We start from the raw sequence: 21,656 nt of genomic DNA on the forward strand, positions 1-21,656 counted from the left end.
TTCCGTTCATGAATCTTGAGTTGTCGCGAAGCGTAAGCAATTAACCTTATCCCGTTGCATCAACACACGACCAAGACCCTGTATCGATGCGTCACAATAAACCACGAAGTCATCTGTGCCCTCCGGCAATGAGAGAATAGGTGCACTGCAAAGCCTATCCTTTAGGTACTGAAAAGCGGTCTCTTGGGAATCTCCCCAACGGTAGGTGACACCTTTCTGTGTCAGCATAGTAAGCGGCTGCGCGATCTTCGAAAAGTCTTTGATGAATCGTCTGTAATACCCCGCCAAACCCAAGAATTGGCGTATTTCCGTCGGTGTACGCGGTGCAGGCCAGTTCCTGATCGAATCTACCTTGGATGTGTCAACATGGATCCCATCCCCGTTCACCACATGGCCTATGAAGTGGACTTCTCGGAGCCAGAAGTCGCATTTCGAAAACTTAGCGTACAGCTGTTCCTTCCGTAGGAGTTCCAAAATAAGGCGTTGGTGCTGCTCGTGCTCCTCCTGACTCTTGGAGTAGATCTGAATGTCGTCGATGAAGACAATGACGAACTTGTTAAGATAGGGTTTGCATACCCTGTTCGTAAGGTCCATAAATACGGCAGGTGCGCTCAATAATATCAAACCATCCATCATATCAAACATAAAATATAGTAGGTAAAATAATTCATAAAACCCAATACGATTAATGTTCAAACCAAACTTTGTTTGAGTAGCGGAAACATAATAATGAAAACCCAAAATAAGTTATAAGTTCAAATATCGTTCATTGCGTCTCCTCGTCCTAACACGAAAACTCGACCTCTTGCCTCGTTGCCATTGTTGTTGTTGTTTCCCCCGTTGTTGTTGTTGTTCCCGTTGCCCTGGTTATTGTCGTGGTTCGGATTCTGGTTCAACTGAGGACAATCGCGTTTGTAATGACCTTCTGCCCCACACTGGAAACATCCCTGGTTTCCACGCTGTGGTTGCTGCTGCTGGTTCTGTGGAGCTGGCGGTGGGAGTTGCTGGTTCTGATTTGCTGGCCGTGAGCTTCTACAATCCTTAGCCTCATGACCCATCTTGAGGCATCTTTGACAACGTTCCCTGCGACATCTTCCGCTGTGGTGTCTGTTGCACTTATTACACAGTGGGTGAATTCCCCGATATCCACCCTGCCCCTGACTGCCAGATGATTGCTGACTCGAATTCTGGTAGTCATTTGTCTTGCGCTGCTGAGACTGAACAGAAACCGATCCCTTGCTGGAATCCCCCTCCCATTTCCTCTTGTTGTCACTGGGAGTAGCAGAAGTGGTGACAACAGCAGTGGTAGCCTTGACACGTTTTGGCAGCCTGTTCTGATCCACTGCCTGATCTGTAATACGATGAGAAAGGCGCTGAATAGCCTGGATATTATCAAGATTAGCCGATGTCACATGGCTCTGGATCTCTGGCGCCAAACCCTTGAGATACAACTCAATACGTTTCACTGGAGGGTCCACCATAGTTGGGCATAGCACGGCCAGTTCATTCGACCGTTTGGCATAGGCTTCGATCTCTGACCCAACCATTTTCAAGTGATACAGTTCATCTTCCAACTTGTGAATGTCTTCACGAGTGCAGTATTCCCTTTTGATTAATTCCTTGAAATCATTCCAAGGGGTGGCGTTAGCAGCTGCCAACCCTAGGATCTGTACTTGCGCGTTCCACCAAGTCAACGCGATTCCTTCCAAAGTGCCAGTGGCGTACTTAACCCTGCGAGCCTCAGGGCATTCACACATTTCGAACACAGATTCTAGCTTCTCGAACCAATGGAGGAGTCCCACTGCCCCCTCGGTGCCACTGAAAGTACTTGGACGACAGTCCATGAAGTTCTTGAAAGTGCAGACGGGCTGCTGCGCGTGTTGACCTGCTTGAGCAGCTGCAAGTGCCGCAACAACTTGAGCTTGAACGAGAGCCTCTAGCTGGGCTTGAGTTATGTTAATTCGTCCGGCCATTGATCTTCACATCAAAGGCAACATAAGTGAGGAAGGTTCGCGAATAGTGCGATGACAGAAGAGTGTAAGCATGTAAGTGTTCTCAAGCAATAACAAGTAGTGAGCAAAGTAATGTAAGCATACTACGAGCAAAGTTCTATGCAGTTCTAGCAAGCAGGTAATAAACATAAACCTTATTACCTAGGATGTCGAGTCTTGCACGTGGAGCGAAGCGTCGTTGTGGATCGTTGAGAGCACTGTTCTGGTTATAGTCTGGTTTTAATAAAAACGTTTTTTTCCCATATTAAAACCAAGTTCTCTATAACCAATGGCTCTGATACCAATCTGTCACACCCCCAAAATCCACCTGCGGAGTATCACCGCTTAGGAGCGTGACTGACCAGGATCAAGCCACCAATCATATCGAACAATGTAATTAATGTCAGTTATAATAAATGTAAACCAATCATTCAATACGATTGATGTTTCCAACAAAACATAGTTTAAGTAGCGGAAGCGTAACAATGAGAATCCAATGTATTTAAATAGTTCAAGTGTTGTAAGTGTAGCATAACATCCACGATCCAAGCTCCACAACGACCTGCTCCTCCCTGTGCAAGCTCCATATGTACCTAATGTCCTGCAAGGCATGTAACAGAGGATCAACAACTAGTTGAGCGAGTTCACAGTTAACAGTTCAGTAATAGTATAGTGTGAGTAGTAGTATGTTCGTTCGTTATGTCGTGTATCGTAATAGTTTCCATCGCGGCCTCCCAGGCAGGTATGCGAAGATATTAGGGGGATGTTCATCCCGTATATTCTAGACTAGGTTTACTTGTATCGCGGCCTACCAGGCAGGTGTGCGAAGAATAGTAAATTACAGTTCGCGGCCTTCCAAAGGCAGGTGTGCGAAGTCAGTCATAATATCGCGGCCAACCCTTGGCAGGTGTGCGAAGATCAGTTCAATAAGTGTTACTAGTCTAGTAGTAGTTCTAACAGTGGAGTATGTACAATAGTTCAGCAGATCACATCACTACGTTCCCGTATAGATAAGTACCAGTAAATAATCAAATCTCATTCCCACCCTGGGAACCCCATGCCTTGGCTGTGTGAACTCACCTTGGTTTGCTCGGTATGTTATTGCTTCTAGGGTTTATTAATCGTCTATGTTCCGTTACACACGACCTAGGATATGTTGCACATGATACGATGTAAGTGGTTGCGTCAAATTAGGGTTTACAAGTCTATGATATCAAGCAATTGTGATCCGTGTGACATTTGTGCATAATTTGGTATGATAATGGTTGTTCGCACATACGGTATCATTCAGTATAGTATCATATAGTTTCTCATACAGGTTACTGAACTTGAATCACAAACACACAGTCTTTTCTAGTATAAGCAAAGCTCAGGGCATGCAACGTCGCTATAATTCACATCATATATATCAAATCAACAATTCAAACAGTTCATCAATAAACGTCGGATCTTGCATGCATATTAACCTCAGACATCATGTATTAATACAGTTCGGATCCCTTATGTGATGTGAATATAAAAGTCAGGCATGATTATGTAGTCCAAAGTTCGGCCAAGGATGAAATCATATAACACAAACAAACTCAGACAAGCTCACAACCACAAAGCTCGGTCCCTTGAGTCCTCTTGTAAAACTCGGACATTGGCAAGATGCCCACAAACTCGGGTAGGGGCTAGGGGAAATATAGTTCGGACCAAATAACACAATAACCTCGGCCCAATTAACTTAATAAACTCGGACCATATGTGTGTTGCTGAAACTCGGACCATGCATGATGCATTAAACTCGGACCAGCCATCAGTTAAACTCAGGTAACACAATGTCAAGAAATTCGGACCAGGTGGTGGGGTTCTAATCAGCAAACTCGGACAAGGAAGTCCATTAAACTCGGATCTCCTTTCATCTTAAAAATTCGGTCCAGCACTATTAAACTCAGACATGGACCCTTCCTAAAACTCGGACAGGTGCTGATGTTTAAGGTCGGACAACATGAGATACTCGGACATGTTATTCATATAGATACTCAGACAAGTATTTTAACAAAAGATACTCGGACATGTATGTTATATGATTACTTCAGACCACCCATACATGGCATTAAACTCGGACTTCATTCACATGGTTATTAAACTCGGACTTGTAACATCATAATAAACTCAGACAAACAAATGTTCATATTCCAGTTCGATCGTAGCAGTTACATTCTTAATTTCATACGAACAGAAACCCTAAATTTATCACTTTTGCATAGCAGGAAATCATTTTAACAGTTAACAACTTCATATTACCAAGCATATTTTGCCATCAACAATGATTTTACGACTAACCATTATCATAACATGCTAATCAAGATTCAATTCAGCAAATACAGGACCATTATATCAAGAACTAGGGTTTGCAAGAATTACAAGAATCAAGAATAGATGACAAATCAACAATCAATAATCAATGATTAGCAATTACCTTGTGTTGATCCTAGAGAAAGAGAGGAATCAATCTTATGATGTCTTGCCAATGCTTGGGTGATGATTTCCAGAGAATTGTGAACTACGTGCTTGGATTTTTGTGTGTGTGTGGTTTAGTGAAGGATTAGGGTTAAGTATAATTAAGTTTTCACTAATTACTCAATACCCCCTGAATAATTATCTTTTACACAAGCATACCATCTTACAAGCATTTCACAGTTTGACCACCAAGTTCACATAATTGGCAAGTCTATCACAATTAATCAAACAACCATGCATAATCACACAATACGATTCATTGTATCAAAACGTATAAAGTTCCATAGCAATAAATTGTGTAAATAATTACCTACACAAACAATGAACGTGTAATAAATGCGAAATAGAATCTTGGAAATTCGAGTTGTCACAATCAGTTTGCTTCAGCAAGCTATAAAAGAAGGCATATTCATTTTGCTACAGCAAGACAAAATTGCAAAGTCAATTTGGGATGCACTTAAAGTCAAATTTGAAGGTAGTGAGAATATGATCAAGAGCAAGAAAGCGCTGCTAAAGAAAGAGTTTGATCTATTTAGTAGCTTACCGGGAGAGGATACAAAGAAGCTGATCGAACGCTACTGTCACCTAGTACGATCAATGTCGATGTTGAGTATTACAAAAGATCGTGAAGAGTGGGTAGACAAGTTAGCCGATGCGTTACCACAGAAAGAATGGGGAACGTATTTGATGATTCTGAAAAACACGGGTGTTTATGATGGGTTAACGATTTCTCAGTTCATCGAAAAGATAGAGAGTCAAGATCTGGAACAGCAGAAGATCGCCAGGATGAACAGTCCGAGTGGTCAACAGGATGTAAAGATGTATTACAAAGGCAGTGTTCCGGTTCCAGAATCTGAGAGAAGTCCGAAAATCCAAACTGCATTTAGTGCTAGAGATTCATCAGAAAAGGCTGATCAGGGTTCAAGCAAAATCAGCATTTCCGAGTGTCAATCCTAAAGAGTCCAACACAAGCTTTCAGTCTCAAAGCACGAAAACTGGAAATGGCTACGTAATTCAGTGCAACATAGCTCTACATCTTCCAGAAGGTCAAAGCTTTTCAGAAGATACTGCTAAAGACCACATGGCTTTACTTGGTTCTGTATTGTTGTCATATGAGGGTCTTGTAGCTGGTAGGATTGGAAATCCTATGCTTACAAAGGAGGATTACGATCAGATAGACGCCGAAGAGATGGAATTAATGGATATCAAATGGTGTCTTGCTAGTGTTCTTAGACGTGCTGAAAAGTTTAAGACAATTACTGGGAGAAATGACTTTCTTGATGCTTATGTATCTACTTTAGGTTTTGATAAATCTAAAGTTACTTGCTTTCGATGCAGGGAGAAAGGCCATTTCAAACGAGAGTGCAAGGGTAGAGAAGCTAGTGGAGCTCAGAATCCGTTCGGAAAAGATGACTACTACCGGAAAGCAATTTATCAGCAGGTTGGTCAATCACAAGATTCACAGACGGCTCATGGTAGGAAGATTGAGGATTCTAAGAGAGCATGTTTGGTGGACTTCAACTGGAGCAACTACATATCTCCTGATAGCAAAGTCTGTTTAGTTGATCAACATGATGAACAACTACCTGAAGGCTTCAGTTGGGATATGTTTGTTGATGAAAAGGGAGAGTTCAAAGCTTTCATTGCAAAGATTGTCAAAGAACCAGACATGTTTGCCACCTGGATGAAGTCTATTGGAGAGACGGTGAAAAGTGTGGAGGAACAGTCTGTTACGTCTGATGAAAGCTCAGAAAGTGTTGATGAAAGTTCTCAGAGTGCTGATGAGAGTGTACAGAAAGATGTTAGTTTAGAAAAGGAAGTTGTATTTGATCAAACACCATCAGATTCTGGTGGATCAGATGCTGATGCTGAAAAATCTGTACAGTTTGATCAATCACCAGTTGATAGTAGCAGTGATGATGAGGAAGAAAAACATATCAATATTGCTAAAACTCATCTTTCTCCTGAAAGTTTTCATTTCTATTTTGCAGATCGCATGGAGAAACTGGAGGAGAAACGAGCTGCTAAAGAACAACAACAAATGAAATCTGAAGATGTTGTTCAGAACGAGAGTGTTGAAAGTGTTGCTGAGAAGAATGTTGAGAATGAACAAGTGAAAAAAGAAGAAAAGATGTCTGAAGCTGAGAAGGTGATAGAGACAGAAAAGGTGGTTGAAGTAGTGAAAACAATCGAAGTTGAAAAGATTGTTGAAGTTGTAAAGCCTTGTGAGAAGTGTTTGGAAGCTTGCAAGGGATGTGCAGCAAAAGATGAGATAATTGCTGAGTATGAAAAGAAGATGGAGCAGTTACTGTTCAACCTCAACTATGTGAAAGAATCCTATGATGTCTTGAACAAAACAGAAACTGGTCTCCAAAAGACAAACTCAGAAAGAGAACAAGCACTAACGATGATGAATGCAGTCATGATGACAAAGCAAAAAGCAATCAATTTCTACATCGAAGAAAGTGCTAAATGGAAGCAAGAGTTAGAGACTGAGAAGATCGAGAATTAGAGAATTAGACGTTTATTACAAAGTTATTCAAGTTATGATTATCTCATTGATCGTATTTACCCAACTGTTGCAGGAATGGAAGCTTTTCAAGATGAGAAGCCGAAGAAAAAGAAAGACAGTGGTAAGAAACCGACTCTTAGATATAACAAGTGTCCACCTCCGATTTGGGAAGGATATTCACCTAGAAAACCAAACAAGGAGCAACTTGAAAAAGCAGTCAATATAAAGCTAAAAACCGACACAACTGACGTTTTACTAGATAACATTGATGTCACGTTTACCTCGACTGACACTGATCATGAGTCTGAGTTAATCAAAAAGGTGGTCGATCAGGTGTTGGATACTAATGAGGATGAGTCAAAGTCAGAGTCTGGAGGGTCAAAATCGTCAGTCAACAGTTCAAAATCGTCGGTCAAACGGTCTTACAGTAAAGAATTTTTGTTATCAAAAGCAAATTTGGATGATGAAACATTTGAAGTAGCATACACTTTAAATGATTCAGACAAATTATATTCTGACAAAGAATTTCCAATAAGAAGTGTTCGTTTTGACTTGATCAAAAAGGTTTTCAAAATGACAAAAATTAATATTTCTGAAATAAAAGATTTAAATCTTACTGAAAAACTTAAAAAGTACACTTCAAGAGTTCAACAACGTTTAAACAAGAAAAAAGGTTACAATTCTGGTTCGGGTTCTCAAAAGAAATCAAACCAAAATCGTAGCTACAAAAAGAAAGGTTTAGGCTTTATTCTACCAGAAAATCATAAAAATATGAAAAATTCAAAAACAAAAACTGAATTTGTTTCAGGAGGAAGTTCAGAAGACGAACAGAAGAAACCGTTCTGGAGACAGTCAAATCAAGAGTTTCTTGCTGATAAAAGAAAGAATGGAACTGAAGTGTGGCAATCAAAAGAAACTCGTACCTGTTACAGATGCAATGAAGTTGGTCATATTGCATGGAACTGTCAGAAAAATGCCAAAACAAAACAGGGAGTTTCTCAGAAGTTGAAAGAAAAGGTTGTTGATGTTGAACCATCAACCGAAAAACTTAAAGTTTTTGAAAACTCAACTTATGAGGTCGGTGAGTGTTCTAAAAAGAATGTTATCAAACAGAAAGCTGAAACAACCAAGTGTGGGTTGTTAAAAAGGTTAGTGAGAAAGTCGGCGATGAATCTGGTTCCACAAAGCCAGAAGAGCCACAGATTGAGGAGAAAATTTCAGTGAATGATGAGGAATTTCCATCACTGAAGTTTGAAGAGGTTAAAAAGAAAGTTGGAAAAATTGAAATCTCGAATCAGTTTTACAAAGAGAAAAATGAATTTGATGTCGAGAAAACATTTAATGGAAGTGCAAAGAAAATTTTTGGGAAAATGTTGAATGGGAAAGCAAAGGGGGTTAAAGATTTTTATGCAACTAAAAAGGCAACATACAACCCTACTGCGCAAGAATTGAAAGCCATCAAGTCTGAGAAGACTTGGATGTAAGTCTGTTTCCCATAATAGTCTTAGGACTATGCCAGAGATCCCAAGTTTTTATCATGGATCAGGAATCGTCATCATTTTAGTGATTGTAAAGTTTGTTTGAAAGATTTTCAAAGTGTTTAAATTTTACAGGTGAAAGGACTACGCCAGAGCTTCCAGGTTGGTAATTGAGAAGCAGGAATCGGCATCTTTGTGACTAATTTTACAAGTGGTATTTGTTGGTCATACCTACAAATGGTATTGATTGATGATCTTACAAGTGGTTATTTTTACAAGTGGTACAAAGATTGTTTGAATGCAACACGGTAAATCAGGGACATTAAGTTGTACTTGATTTACTAACATAAAACTGACAAGATGATGAACCATAACCCCGATTTTAACTCATGTGTAATCTACAAGTGGTAAAAACAAATTCATTATTCCGGAAAAATCATTTTGATTAAAATAAACTTAAGTGTTTTGAAATCTAAATGAGAAAATGATTTCTGAAAGGGGGAGTTCTGATTGTTTATGCCTTAGTGGATGGCGAATTGATGTGATTCGATGTCAGTTGTCAAGTTTTTGTACAGTTTGTTTTGTGTTCTAGTGGGTCAAGAGCTTAGTGTGTTTTCAATTTTTCTTTAATGTGTTTGCATTTTAGGGGGAGTAGTATATTTTCAGAAAATCCAAAAACATTAGAAAAATTTGAAAAATACAAAAACATGATAAAATCAAAAATGAGTTTTGTTGTGAAAAGAGGAAATGATAGTACATCAGTAGACTGTCACAGCATGCTAAAGATATGTAATGAGAAAATGTGATAAACAATCTCACTGAGGATATGCCAGTAGATTTTTGCACATTTAGTAGATTGTGACGAGATATAAACATAAAAATTTCAAACTTGTTTGTTCTATGGGTTAACAACGACTTGAATATATGGGTAACCCATGCGATCTTGTTTGAAAGATCCCTTATTCTGAGATACTAGGTCTTTATGCTCAGTGATATCTGGGGTATTATCCTGGGACTTCTGCTGTATGGAAGTACTGACCTAGTCCCCGGATAATGCTTTCCACAAATGCTTGAAACATGGCATCGCCCTCAGCAAGCTGATAAAACAATAAAATTGATAGTCGCTGCTGTTGTAATCAAAAGATCCTCTAAAGGGGACACACCGAAAAGTCGAAGCCGTCATCTCTTTGCGTATACGGAAGTATCGACCTGAGCTCTCACGGCCCTCGCATCTAACCCCTGACAGATATCAGCTGTGGTATACTCACCTGTAAGACTGAATATTGGGATCTGGATACGGGAGTATATTCAAGAAGTAGGACACACGAATAAGTTTAAGTGCTTAAAACATTAATTCGTATCTCGAAGCAGTTGAAATTTGTGTGAAAATTTAAGTGGAGAAACATACTGACAATCTAAGTGAATTGTTTAGAACTTAAAATGAAATACAGCTTAACGGTGTTAGTGACATGTCTCATAAACTGATATGATCCTCTTACATGAACTCACAAAAATATTGCTTGTAATATTTCAGTTTCTACTTTATTCTGATCTTGCAAATAGTGCTTATTTTCTTTCAGAAAAATCCAAAAAGATTTTGTGTGCGCTTTAGCATAAACTTTTGAAAAAGTAAAAAAAAAAAAATTCGACAACTGATGTTGGAAAGCTGATTTTCAAAATTCTATGTGCTAAACATGATGACATTGTTGTGAGGGGGAGTGTGTTTTGAGTCTCAAAATATGTTTTCTAAAACAACAAGTGGTTCATCATGTATGTGTAACCTGAGAGAAAGTAGTTGTTGGTGAATATGTTATGAGAGGGAGTCATCTGACTATGTGAGGAGTTAGTGCACTATAAATTGTTAAATCTAGAAGATTTACTTCTGGGTTAAGTATGTGCAGGTTTATCCAAGTTTCGATCCTGGAAATTGAAGTTTCTGTAGTTTGAGCCAAGTTTCGATCTTGGAACATGAAGAACCAGACAATGATCCTGAAGCAGAAGTTGCTGAAGAACAAAGGAATGCCAGCAAATCGAGAGGGGGAGTCTGAAGATAGAGAGAGAGAGAGAAAAGCCCAGAGACTGATCAAGACTGAAGATGTGAAGACACAGCATTGTCGTAACTCGATGAACGACTCCATCAACATCTGAGGGGGAGTTTGTTGGTACACTACATCTGTTGATTTCGTCTTGAATCAAGTCATTCATTGTATTGTATAGATTAGGGCGCGTTTTACGAGAAAACTGGAGAGTATATGTGTTTAGGCAGTTAGTTTCGCTGTTTTGGACATGAGGTTCCGCTTTTCTGTCATTGTAAAGGTTCCGCTTATGTGTCATGTACACATAAGCGAAACCATGAGGCCTATATATAACTGTTCCCATGAGCGAAACTATAAGCATCACCTTGTATTCCACGCCGAAGTGCTGCCGGTGTGAAGAACTGCATGTAATCGAGTGATAATCAATACAATCAGCAGTTTTAGTGAAGATTCAGCTGTTTCTACCTACAATTCTTGTAATTCCGCACCTGAAACGTAGTTGAATGCCTCTGAACGACTCAATCGGGTCAGAACACGATCCTATACGTAGCCCAATGCCTCTTCTTACGCCGCCCGTGTAAACTGCCCAGTTCAGCAAACTAAGTTTTCTGTTTCAGCAGCTTGTTTTCTGGTTTTGTACTTGGTTTCTTCATACCATGGGCTTGTTTTAAGCACCCATAGGTTTGTAAAAACAGTGGGCACACTTGGATGGTTGAGAGCAAAGCTCGTAGTTCAAGAAACGATCCTAACGATTGTCCAATTTCTATAAATACCTGCTTTCCCCATTTGCAATCCTCACACCTTGGTTCATTTCTGCTCTAAGTTGGGGTTTCCACACCTCATACCTGAGCAACTTGAATCAAAACTCCATTTCTTGGACCTCTTGTAAGTTTCTTTCATGCTTTTATGTGTTTTTAAGCAAAAAGTCAAACAGTGTTTGACTTTTTGCTTTGACCAGTCTTTGGTCAACACGAAGTTCATTTGAACTTCGCAACGTGGGCGTAATCACGATGGTCATAGTCCGTTGTGACTATACCTACTGATTACCACGTTGATTAGGTGTAGTGACGAGTCATAGTTTTGATCAAAATACGCGTTTACTCGTATTTTGCAACCAAACTATTCTTGGGTATCAAAACCCTTTGTTTTGATAACAAACTTGTTTTCTAACTTCGTTAAACATGTTTAACTCGTCACTTTAGGTTTAGTGCTTATATAGGGTCGTAAGATAAGCGGTCTAAACAACCGCTTAGACTTTCGAACCCGACCCATTTGGTCGAATTTTAGGATCCGACCAAACATATTTTGTGACCATAGTTGTATAGGGAATAACCTTCCGAGATTATACCTTATGGTCACTACGTTTAGTTAGATGTATGATAGGTAGTTTATATGCCTTAGGAAAATGACAGAAATTCCCTTTCTACGCATAAATTCATTTTAAGCATATGTAACCTAAATTTTGACATCTAACCTGATTAGGTAACATTATTAGACATGTTAATGCATATAACAGTTGTCATAGGACTAGTTAGGCGGTTCGAACGCGTTTTACGTGAACGACACGTTAAAGTAGCGTAAGCTACCTAAACGAGTCGTAATGAGTCGTAAGCACTTAGGATAGGATCTGTTTTAGAATGTAGGTTTTGTTAAACCATATAACATGAGTTACTAGACTCATTTGGTTTACGAAACCTCATTTTATCCAATCCTCCGATTTAGGTCCGGTTTATTAACGTAGTTACCTATATTAGGTGTCGTTTGATTCCGTGATCCCTCTAGCTTAGCTTGGTTGTTATTCAAGACTTCTAAGCATTCTCAAGTGAGTACATAGTTCCCCTCTTTTAGTGCTTTCAAATGTTATGGGGTGATACACATGTGCCTACTTGTTACTTTCATGTTTTTCGTGCTTTTATAATATATACACATGTCCCAGTCTCTAAGACTAAATCCCTGGCCTCTAAGACCAACCTCCCAGTCTCTAAGACTAAACCTCCCCAATCTCTAAGATTGAACCCTTCAGTCTCTAAGACTGAACCTCCCCAGCCTCTAAGGCTGAACTCCCTCAATCTCTAAGACTGAAATATGAATTTTGAAATGTGTAATTGTGCCCTTTTGTTTGTAAAATGTTTGTGCCCCGGATCTGGACTTTTAGTGTATGCAATGTAAAAATGTTTTCATGAGAGCCCTGGTGATCATAGTCTAGACTCGAGAAAGAATCCTAGTTCGCTATGATCGAGGCTCTGATACCAAGCTGTCACACCTTGGCTTTTGCGGAAACGTGGGTTTATTTGGTGTGACTTCTTAATACCATAGCAACAATCACAACAATACTATATGAAAATAAAACACAAGATATTCATCCATTCATTAATTTTAACAATACCATAACACAATTGTCTGGAAACAACTACCCAAATTAAGTTACATCCATGACTTGCTTAAAAATGAGTTCACAACCGACTTAACAAAAGACTCTAAATAAAACGGGGTTTGGAGACATGTGACCCGTCCAGCCAAGGGTTACACCTCCCAAACCCAACAAACTTGGATGACATCTTTATTTATTACGCAGCTTAACGTGCATCACCTGCCAGATCCGATCAATTCCCTGAAATACATGTAGTTTGAAAAATCAACAAAAAGTTGAGTGAGTTCATGTGTACGTGAGTATGTATAAACCTTTGTAAACAGTGTATGTATGAAAGTCCCTGGTATGTAGCAATAAGGAAAAAGAGATCACCAATGGGTTGCAAAGCCACATGTATGTGTGAAATGGTGCAGGAAGTACTCAAACCTAGCAAATTTGTACCGGGCTTCCGGCTGGAAGACATAGTCAACCACTATGGGCCGCCCCGGCCTCACGGGTGTGGGCTCGCTACACCCAAATAGATCTATCACTCATGTCCCTCGGTCCTACGACGAGGATTAATGGCCTTCAGTGTTGTACCCACCACTTACATGATCTAAGTAGTAAACCCTCCTTAAGCTAACCATACCATGTATAAAAATGTCTGTATAATTGTAACATGTATTCCATCCCCGAGGTTGTAAAACTGAAAACAGTTAAAAAGAAAAGGGGGACATGAACTCACTGAAGTTCGTCTCCTGTATCGTAACGTCAACTCAAACTTGACCAGCTGCCTAACGACCTACAACGTACTAATGTCTATTAGACGAACGGGCCGTTCCTTGCTTTTGTATTTCAGGTTTGAGTTACGTTACTTTGTTATTGTTCCAAGTCATAACTTCTTGTTAAAATAATACTAATTATTTTAACTTGATTTTTATTTTTAGGATTTCGGAATAATAGTTAGGCAACTATTTCATATTCATACTTCTCAAGTATTTTATATGTGTATTTCCTTCCCAATGATGGGGGTATTTATACAGGTATTTTTGGTGGTTCCGAAAATAATATATTTTTAAACTCCACTTAGAAAAATATATTTAACACATTTGTCGAAAATAATGTATTCCCAAGATATATATATTTTTTCCCAAAAATAATATATTTTCATTCTTTGTGTCCAAATAATATTTCCCAAAATATATTCGTAAAAGTATTTCCCGAATTATAAAACGTGATGGCATTTTGCTAAGTTACGTTATTTTGCCCTAAATAATATAACTAGTTCACAAAATAAACAAATAATCACACAAGCGTTTTAATGTAAAATATATATTCTAAATATATATTTATCCATTTTTATTTAACAAAATCAACCTCCGATACTTATATTTTGATACAAAATTTATAGCGAAGTTTATGTGCGTAGCACAAGTTATAAAATATACTTGTAACACTTGTTTAGAAAATATTTTCTAAGTGTTGAAATTTTTAGAAAATTTCGCCAGAGTTTCCCCTAAAAACGGAGGTGTCCATGCTTACTAGCATATCTTTTTGTTTTCAAAGTCAATCAACAATCATCAACAATCAATCTTTACATTACCAAGAGCAAAAATATATGGGTTACACCCTAATCATGAACTTGGTAAAGCTCTTAGTGGACTTAGTCACCTTCCAAAGCGTATTTATTTCTTTAAAAATCATTCTTTTAAAATAATTTAGTGTTTACAACTTGTAAACAATTTTTACAAAAATAAAACTCTTGAACTCTTCTTGTAAATAAAAGATTTTCACACTTATTTCACTTCCAAAAATATGTAAGTGTATGTAAAAATCATAATTTTTTAGAGATCATTTCTTGAACTTGGTTTGTTTACAAAAATATTTTGTAAAACTTGGATCAACATGATCATCCATCAACTTGTTCACTTATATTTTAAGAAAATCATTTTTATTCAAGTTCATGATTAAACTAGAAGGTGGTTATTTTATGTATCACATAACCACTTTCTATTCTTGTTAAATCATGTTCCTAAACATTATTTAACAAGATCATATGGTGATTAACATCACACAACCAAGCATCATCATAAAATTAACAACATACTCATAATAACATCCTACTAGTCACATTTCATCTTCATGTAACTTTTATATGTAAAGCTTCATGTTCATTATTCTTGTTCTTGTTTCTTTAGTGTTTTGAACATACTAGTCTTACTACAACTTTTAACCATAAAAGCAAGATGATCAAGAGTTAAACAAGAGCTTACTACTAGCACAAGGCTAGGGAAGAATCTAGTGAAGAAGATGATGAGAAATGATGATGAAGAAGCAAGAAACAAGGTCCCTTGAAGCTCCACAAGTTGCAAGCTCCTTTAATCCTTCTACTACAATTGAATGAAGCTTGAAAAATGGATGGAGATGGTGGTTTAGTGGTGGTGATGGGGGCGGTCAAGGTGAGCCGAGAGGAGGGAGTGGGGTGTGAGGGTGTGGTGTGATAATGAGAAGTGATGGTGGTGATCTATGGCTCCATACTTATATAGATATGTTCTTAATGTTTTGGTAAGTTCAACAAGTGACCATGTATTATAAAAATGGAATTAAATCAATGAGAAGATTATGAAGTATGGTGTAGATGCTTGGGACCGAAATCGGTTTGGGGGGGGGGGCTAAGGTAAAGATTTTGCAACTAAATGGTTAAAGGTTAGTTAGAATTCAAGTATAACTTCCATATGTTAGTTAGTTGCTTTTTAGTGGGTGTTAGAGTGTTCGGGGATCAAGACTAGCCAAGAAATAAATAAACAATGTATTTGGCAAAAATTTGGTGTCCCGGGTGATGTCCGGTTATACAGTTAGATACTATTCCGTTAAAGTACTTAATTATTCCTTAAAGTGTCTTATATATATATTTTTGTAACACAATTGATCCCCGGCACTTAGGAAAGTATACAGGACCATTCTGCCATATTTTTGCACTTTACTAGTATGTTGCGGTGCTGAATTTAATAAGTAAATGCAGAATTCTGCATTTAAAGTGTGTTTTAGGCACTTCTCGACACTATAACTATCACCTAGTGACGTAGTTTTATGGTCCTCACTTCCCTACACTCCATACTAGTGTAGTACCTTATTCCTGGCCCATACTGGGTCTCAAAACACTGTCTGTCTATGTGCTGGCATTGTCAGCATGTTTCTGAATTATCCGTTCAGTGTGCTAACTGTGCTTTGTGCATCAAGTATGTCACTACTGTTTGTGTGTAATAAATGGAGTGACAATATGAAATATGATGCATATGTATGTATGATACAAAAATCATAAAGCAGTTTAAATTGCCAGTTGTAATCAAGCACAATCATTAAGCACATAATTAAAATTAATTAATTGTACGGTACCTGTAATGGTGAGGGTTGTCACATTCTCCCCCCGTTAAGAAAATTTCGTCCTGAAATTTTAAGTTCTGCTTCTAGTTGCAGGGGTCTTGGGGAATAAATGCGGGTACTTTTCTTTCATACGATCCTCACGTTCCCACGTGAATTCTGGCCCGTGCCGTGCATTCCATCGAACTTAGACGAGTTTGACACTACTCCGGCGTGTCTTGTTAACATTCCAATCAGTAACCTCAACAGGTTCTTCTATAAAGTGGAGTGTGTCGTCAACATGAACTTCGTCAGCAGGAATGACTACTGTTTCTTGAGTTGGACTCTTTTTCAAATTAGATACATGGAATGTATCATGAACACCATTATGTTCAGTAGGTAGGTCCAACTTGTATGCTACCAAACCAACCCTTTTAAGAATTTTGAATGGACCGATGTATCGCGGATTCAACTTTCCACGCTTTCTGAAGCGTGCCACACCCTTCTAGGGTGAAACCTTCAATAAAACCATGTCTCCTACCTCAAATTCTAGAGGTTTCCTTCTTAGGTCCGCATAACTCTTTTGTCGATCACGAGCCGCTTTGATGCCCTCTTGGATCTATGCAATCTTGTCTGTCGTTTCCTGGACCAATTCCGGACCAACTAGTTGTCTATCACCAGCGTCAGCCCAACAAATCGGTGATCGACATTTGCGCCCATAGAGAGCTTCGAACGGTGCGGCTTGAATACTTCCATGGTAACTGTTATTGTACGAAAATTCAACCAACGGTAGGTGAGTGTCCCAACTCCCACCTAAGTCTATAATGCAAACTCGCAACTTGTCTTCTAGCGTTTGAATCGTTCATTTGCTCTGTCCGTCTGTCTGCGGGTGAAATGTTGTACTCAGATTTAACTGAGAACCAAATGCTTCTTGAAAGGATTGCCAAATCCTTGACACGAATCTTCCATCTCTATCAGAAATGATTGAGAAAGGTACTCCATGTCGTGCAACAATCTCTCTCATATATATCTCAGCAAGTTTGCTCGTGTTATCTTTTTCCTTGATAGGCAGAAAATGTGCAGATTTCGTTAAACGGTCTACTATTACCCAAATTGTATCGTGGCCCTTGGGCGTCCTCGGCAACTTCATTATGAAGTCCATTGAAATCTGTTCCCTTTTCCATTTGGGTATTTCAGGTTGCTGCAGAAGACCTGAAGGCTTCTGGTACTCGGCTTTCACTTTGGCGCAAGTTAAACATTTACCAACGTATATCGCAACATCGCCCTTCATTCTGGGCCACCAACAGAAATCCTTAAGATCTTGGTACATCTTATCCGCTCCTGGATGAATCGAGTAACGTAACTTGTGAGCCTCATCAAAAATAACCTTTCTCAAACCACCAAACAAAGGAACCCAAATTCGTTTCATGAAGCATAATGTTCCTTCCACATTTGGTACCAACTGCTTCTCCATCCCACGGAGGTATTCATTCTCAATATTTCTTTCCTTGAGAGCTTTGTTCTGCGCAGCACGAATGCGCAATGAGAGGTCTGTTTGAACAATCATTTCCAAAGCCCTAACCCTTATGGGCTTGATTCTTTCCTTCTGACTCAGGGCATCGGCGACCACATTTGCCTTTCCTGGGTGATACTTGATTTCACAGTCGTAGTCGTTCAATAGTTCAACCCAGCGTCTTTGCCTCATGTTAAGCTCTTTTTGGTTGAAGATATGTTGCAGGCTCTTGTGATCAGTGAAGATCGTGCATCGCGTACCATATAAGTAATGTCGCCAGATCTTTAAAGCAAACACCACCGCGCCTAACTCCAAGTCATGCGTGGTGTACTTTTCTCGTGGACCTTTAGCTGGCGGGAAGCATATGCTATAACTTTCTGTCGCTGCATCAATACGCAGCCTAAACCCTGACGCGAGGCGTCGCAATATACCACGAAGTCGTCCGTGCCTTCGGGTAGAGATAGGATAGGCGCGTCGCAAAGCTTGCTTTTCAATAGTTGAAATACTTCTTCCTGTTTGTCTCCCCAATCAAACTTCTTGTCCTTTTGGGTGAGGGAGGTCAAGGGTTGAGCGATCTTTGAGAAATCCTCAATGAACCTTCGATAATAACCAGCCAAACCTAAGAACTGTCGAATCTCGGTTGGCGTCTTAGGAGTTTCACAATTCTTGATCGCCTCGATCTTTGTGGGATCCACATGAATTCCATCTCCATTAACCACATGACCAAGAAACTGGACTTCGCGCAACCAGAACTCGCATTTCGAGAACTTTGCGTATAACTTCTCCTTTTTAAGTAGCTCTAAAATGGCTCTTAAATGCTGCTCATGCTCTTCCTTTGTCTTTGAGTAGATCAAAATGTCATCAATGTACACAATCACAAACTTATCGAGGTACGGCTTGCAGACTCTGTTAATCAAATCCATGAATACGGCTGGCGCGTTTGTCAGACCAAACGGCATAACCAGGAACTCGTAATGTCCATATCGAGTCCTAAAAGCAGTCTTTGGTATGCTTTCCTCTTGAATTCTCAACTGATGGTATCCTGATCGTAGATCGATCTTCGAGTAAAAGCTTGAACCTTGTAACTGATCGAACAAGTCATCGATCCTTGGCAAGGGATATATGTTCTTGATTGTCAACTTGTTCAGCTCCCGGTAGTCGATACACATGCGAAAACTACCATCTTTCTTTTTAACAAACAAAACTGGAGCTCCCCAAGGCGAGAAGCTTGGTCTGATAAATCCCTTATCTAACAACTCCTGAAGTTGCGTTGACAACTCTTGCATTTCCGAAGGCGCAAGTCGATAGGGTGCCTTAACTACAGGCGCGGCGCCTGGAACTAAGTCAATATGAAACTCGACTTGTCTTTGTGGCGGCAATCCTGGCAAGTCTTCTGGAAAGACTTCAGGATATTCTTTTACGACTGGGATGTCTTCTATCTTTGGTTCAGCGACTTCTTTATCCACGATGTGTGCCAAGAAAGCAACACATCCCTTCCGTAAACACTTTCTAGCTTTCAGGCAGCTAATGATCCTCAAAGGCGTATCACGCTTCTCTCCATGTGCTACGATTGTTTCTCCATCCGCCATTGGGATGCGAATGGTCTTCTCGTGACAAACAAACTCGGCCCTGTTGCTGGACAACCAATCCATCCCTACCACCACGTCGAAGCTTCCCAACTCGACTGGTAGTAGATCTAGTGTAAATTCGTGTTCTCCCAGCTCTATCACGCATCCTCTGATGACTTCATTTGTTTCAACTAGCTTTCCATTAGCCAGTTCAACTGAGTATGGAATGTCTAACTTACTAGTAGTTAACCCAAGCATATTCTTAAAGTCTAGCGATACAAAACTATAGTCGGCACCAGTGTCAAATAGAACAGATGCAAAGCGTTGATTTATAGGGAACGTACCAGTGACAACATTCGGTTTCTGGCGTGCTTCCCTCGCTCCAATGTTGAAGACTCTGCATTGCGCTTGATTCAGTTTTGGGCATTCCCTTTTAAAGTGCCCCATGTCTCCACAGTTGAAACAACTTGGTCCTCGACCATTCCCATTTCCACCTTGCGCATTGCCTTGGTTGCGATTCCCACCTCCAGCTTGGTTCCCAAAATTTCCCCGATTGCCATTTCTGCCGTTCCCTCCTTGTGGGCGGTTTCCATTTCCATTACCCCCACGGTTGTTGTCACCAAAACCCCTTTGGCCACCATGGCCAGAACCAGTACCAACCCAGCATGTATTCTTCGAATGACCCTCCTTCCCACAAGCCTCACATCTCCTCAATCTGCACTGGCCAAGATGGTGATACTGGCATGTATCACATTTGGGCAGAGCGCCCATATATCCTTTCCCTTTTTGTTCACCGCCAGTCTTTACTTCAGCTGGTGGGTTTGTATCCCTCTTCTTGCTGGCACTGTCGGTACTTTTCTTAAAGTTGGAGAATTTCCTCTTGTTATCCCCTGATGATTCGACGTGTGTCTTCTTCTTCTTTGGTTCAGAAACTAAAAACTTGTTCAATCGGATGGCTTCCTCGGTAAGTGCCACACTAAGATCAATGGCTTCAGTAATCGTTGAAGGCTTGGACGTGGTTACCATGCTCATGATCTGGGGTGCCAACCCCAAGATGAAGCATTCAATGCGTTTAAATTCGGGTGTGACCATGTACGACACCACATGGGAAAGATCATAGAATCTTTGAACATACTCAGCGATTTTTGGGCCTTCCATCTTTAGGTTCCAGAATTCCATTTCTAGCTTTTGTATCTCAGCTCGCGAACAATACTTCTTCCTCATGAGCTCCTTCAGCTCATTCCATGTTAACGCATATGCCGCCGCTTCTCCCAATGTTTGCACTTGCAGATTCCACCACGATAGAGCACCATCAAGAAACAACCCTGAGATGTATGTAACTTGTTGCTCAGGGGTACACTTGCTCATCCTCGGAATCGAATCTGTCTTTTCTGCCCACCTGACGAAGGCAACAGCACATCCAGTGCCATCGAAGTTTAGGGGCTTACAGTCAAGGAATTGTTTGTAGGTGCAGCATGTACATGCAATATTGTTAACAGTCAGTATTAGTGGATGTGTAATGTGTCTCAAGGAACTTAACATTACCATTGGGTGGGTTGTTATTGTTGTTGTTGTTGTTGTTTGAAGTATTCCTGCTTGTTTCTGCTTGGGAGGCCGCATACTGTGCTATAGCTGCGGCAATTAGCCCCTGAAGTTCAGCCTCAGAAGTAGGCAGTTGTGCGTTTTGTCGTGGAGGCATCTACTAAAAGATGATCATATTGGTCAGATCATAGTAAGTATAGAAATATGCGTACGTAATAACATTCATCGACGAAATAACACATAACGTCCCATGTTATAATATAAAACAAATAATTCCACAAAGCATGTAGTGAGAACGTTGCCATTGGGGTTTCATTAATCATGACCACAATATAGTTTTACATGTTTTACAGTACATCATACATCCAAAACAAGATCATAGGGTTACATCACCCCCACAAATATACAAGTCAGTCTACACAAATCATATACAAAAGTGTGGTCTTCCAAAAGTCTTCGTATGCTGGCCCAATTGCGACTTTCTCACCAAAACATCCTACCTGCACTAAACCAAAATATAGCTACACTGATGGCGGAGGAGGAGGAGGAAGATAAGAGAAAAGCAGCCGGCGCATGTGCACCCAATCCTCCTCAAGGGCATGAATAACGCGCAGCACATAGGCAATCTGCTGCTCAGGTGTAAGGAAACGAACATCCGAATCAGGGGGTAGCGGGAGGGGAGCGTGTGGTGCGGCAAAAGGAGTCTGACAGTGACATGGGGGAGGACGTGGAGTCCTCTCTAACTCCCCGACTCGACGACTCAGGGCATCCTGGTGTAGCTGCAGGGATGCAAGTATGTCC

At 40.0% G+C, this 21,656-nt stretch overlaps 1 protein-coding gene across 1 annotated transcript; it reads right to left on the reverse strand.

Annotated features, from left to right (window-relative positions):
- Nucleotides 1-6,326: 6,326 nt before the first annotated feature.
- LOC110913535 (cold shock domain-containing protein 3-like) lies at nt 6,327-20,681 on the reverse strand. Its single transcript, XM_022158355.1, has 2 exons — nt 19,658-20,681; nt 6,327-6,373 (listed from the first exon to the last, which is right to left on the reverse strand). The coding sequence occupies exons 1-2, from the start codon at nt 20,679-20,681 to the stop codon at nt 6,327-6,329; spliced, it is 1,071 nt and encodes a 356-aa protein (XP_022014047.1).
- Nucleotides 20,682-21,656: the final 975 nt, after the last annotated feature.

Source organism: Helianthus annuus, chromosome 15, assembly GCF_002127325.2.
Source record: "Helianthus annuus cultivar XRQ/B chromosome 15, HanXRQr2.0-SUNRISE, whole genome shotgun sequence".
NCBI lineage: Eukaryota > Viridiplantae > Streptophyta > Magnoliopsida > Asterales > Asteraceae > Helianthus > Helianthus annuus.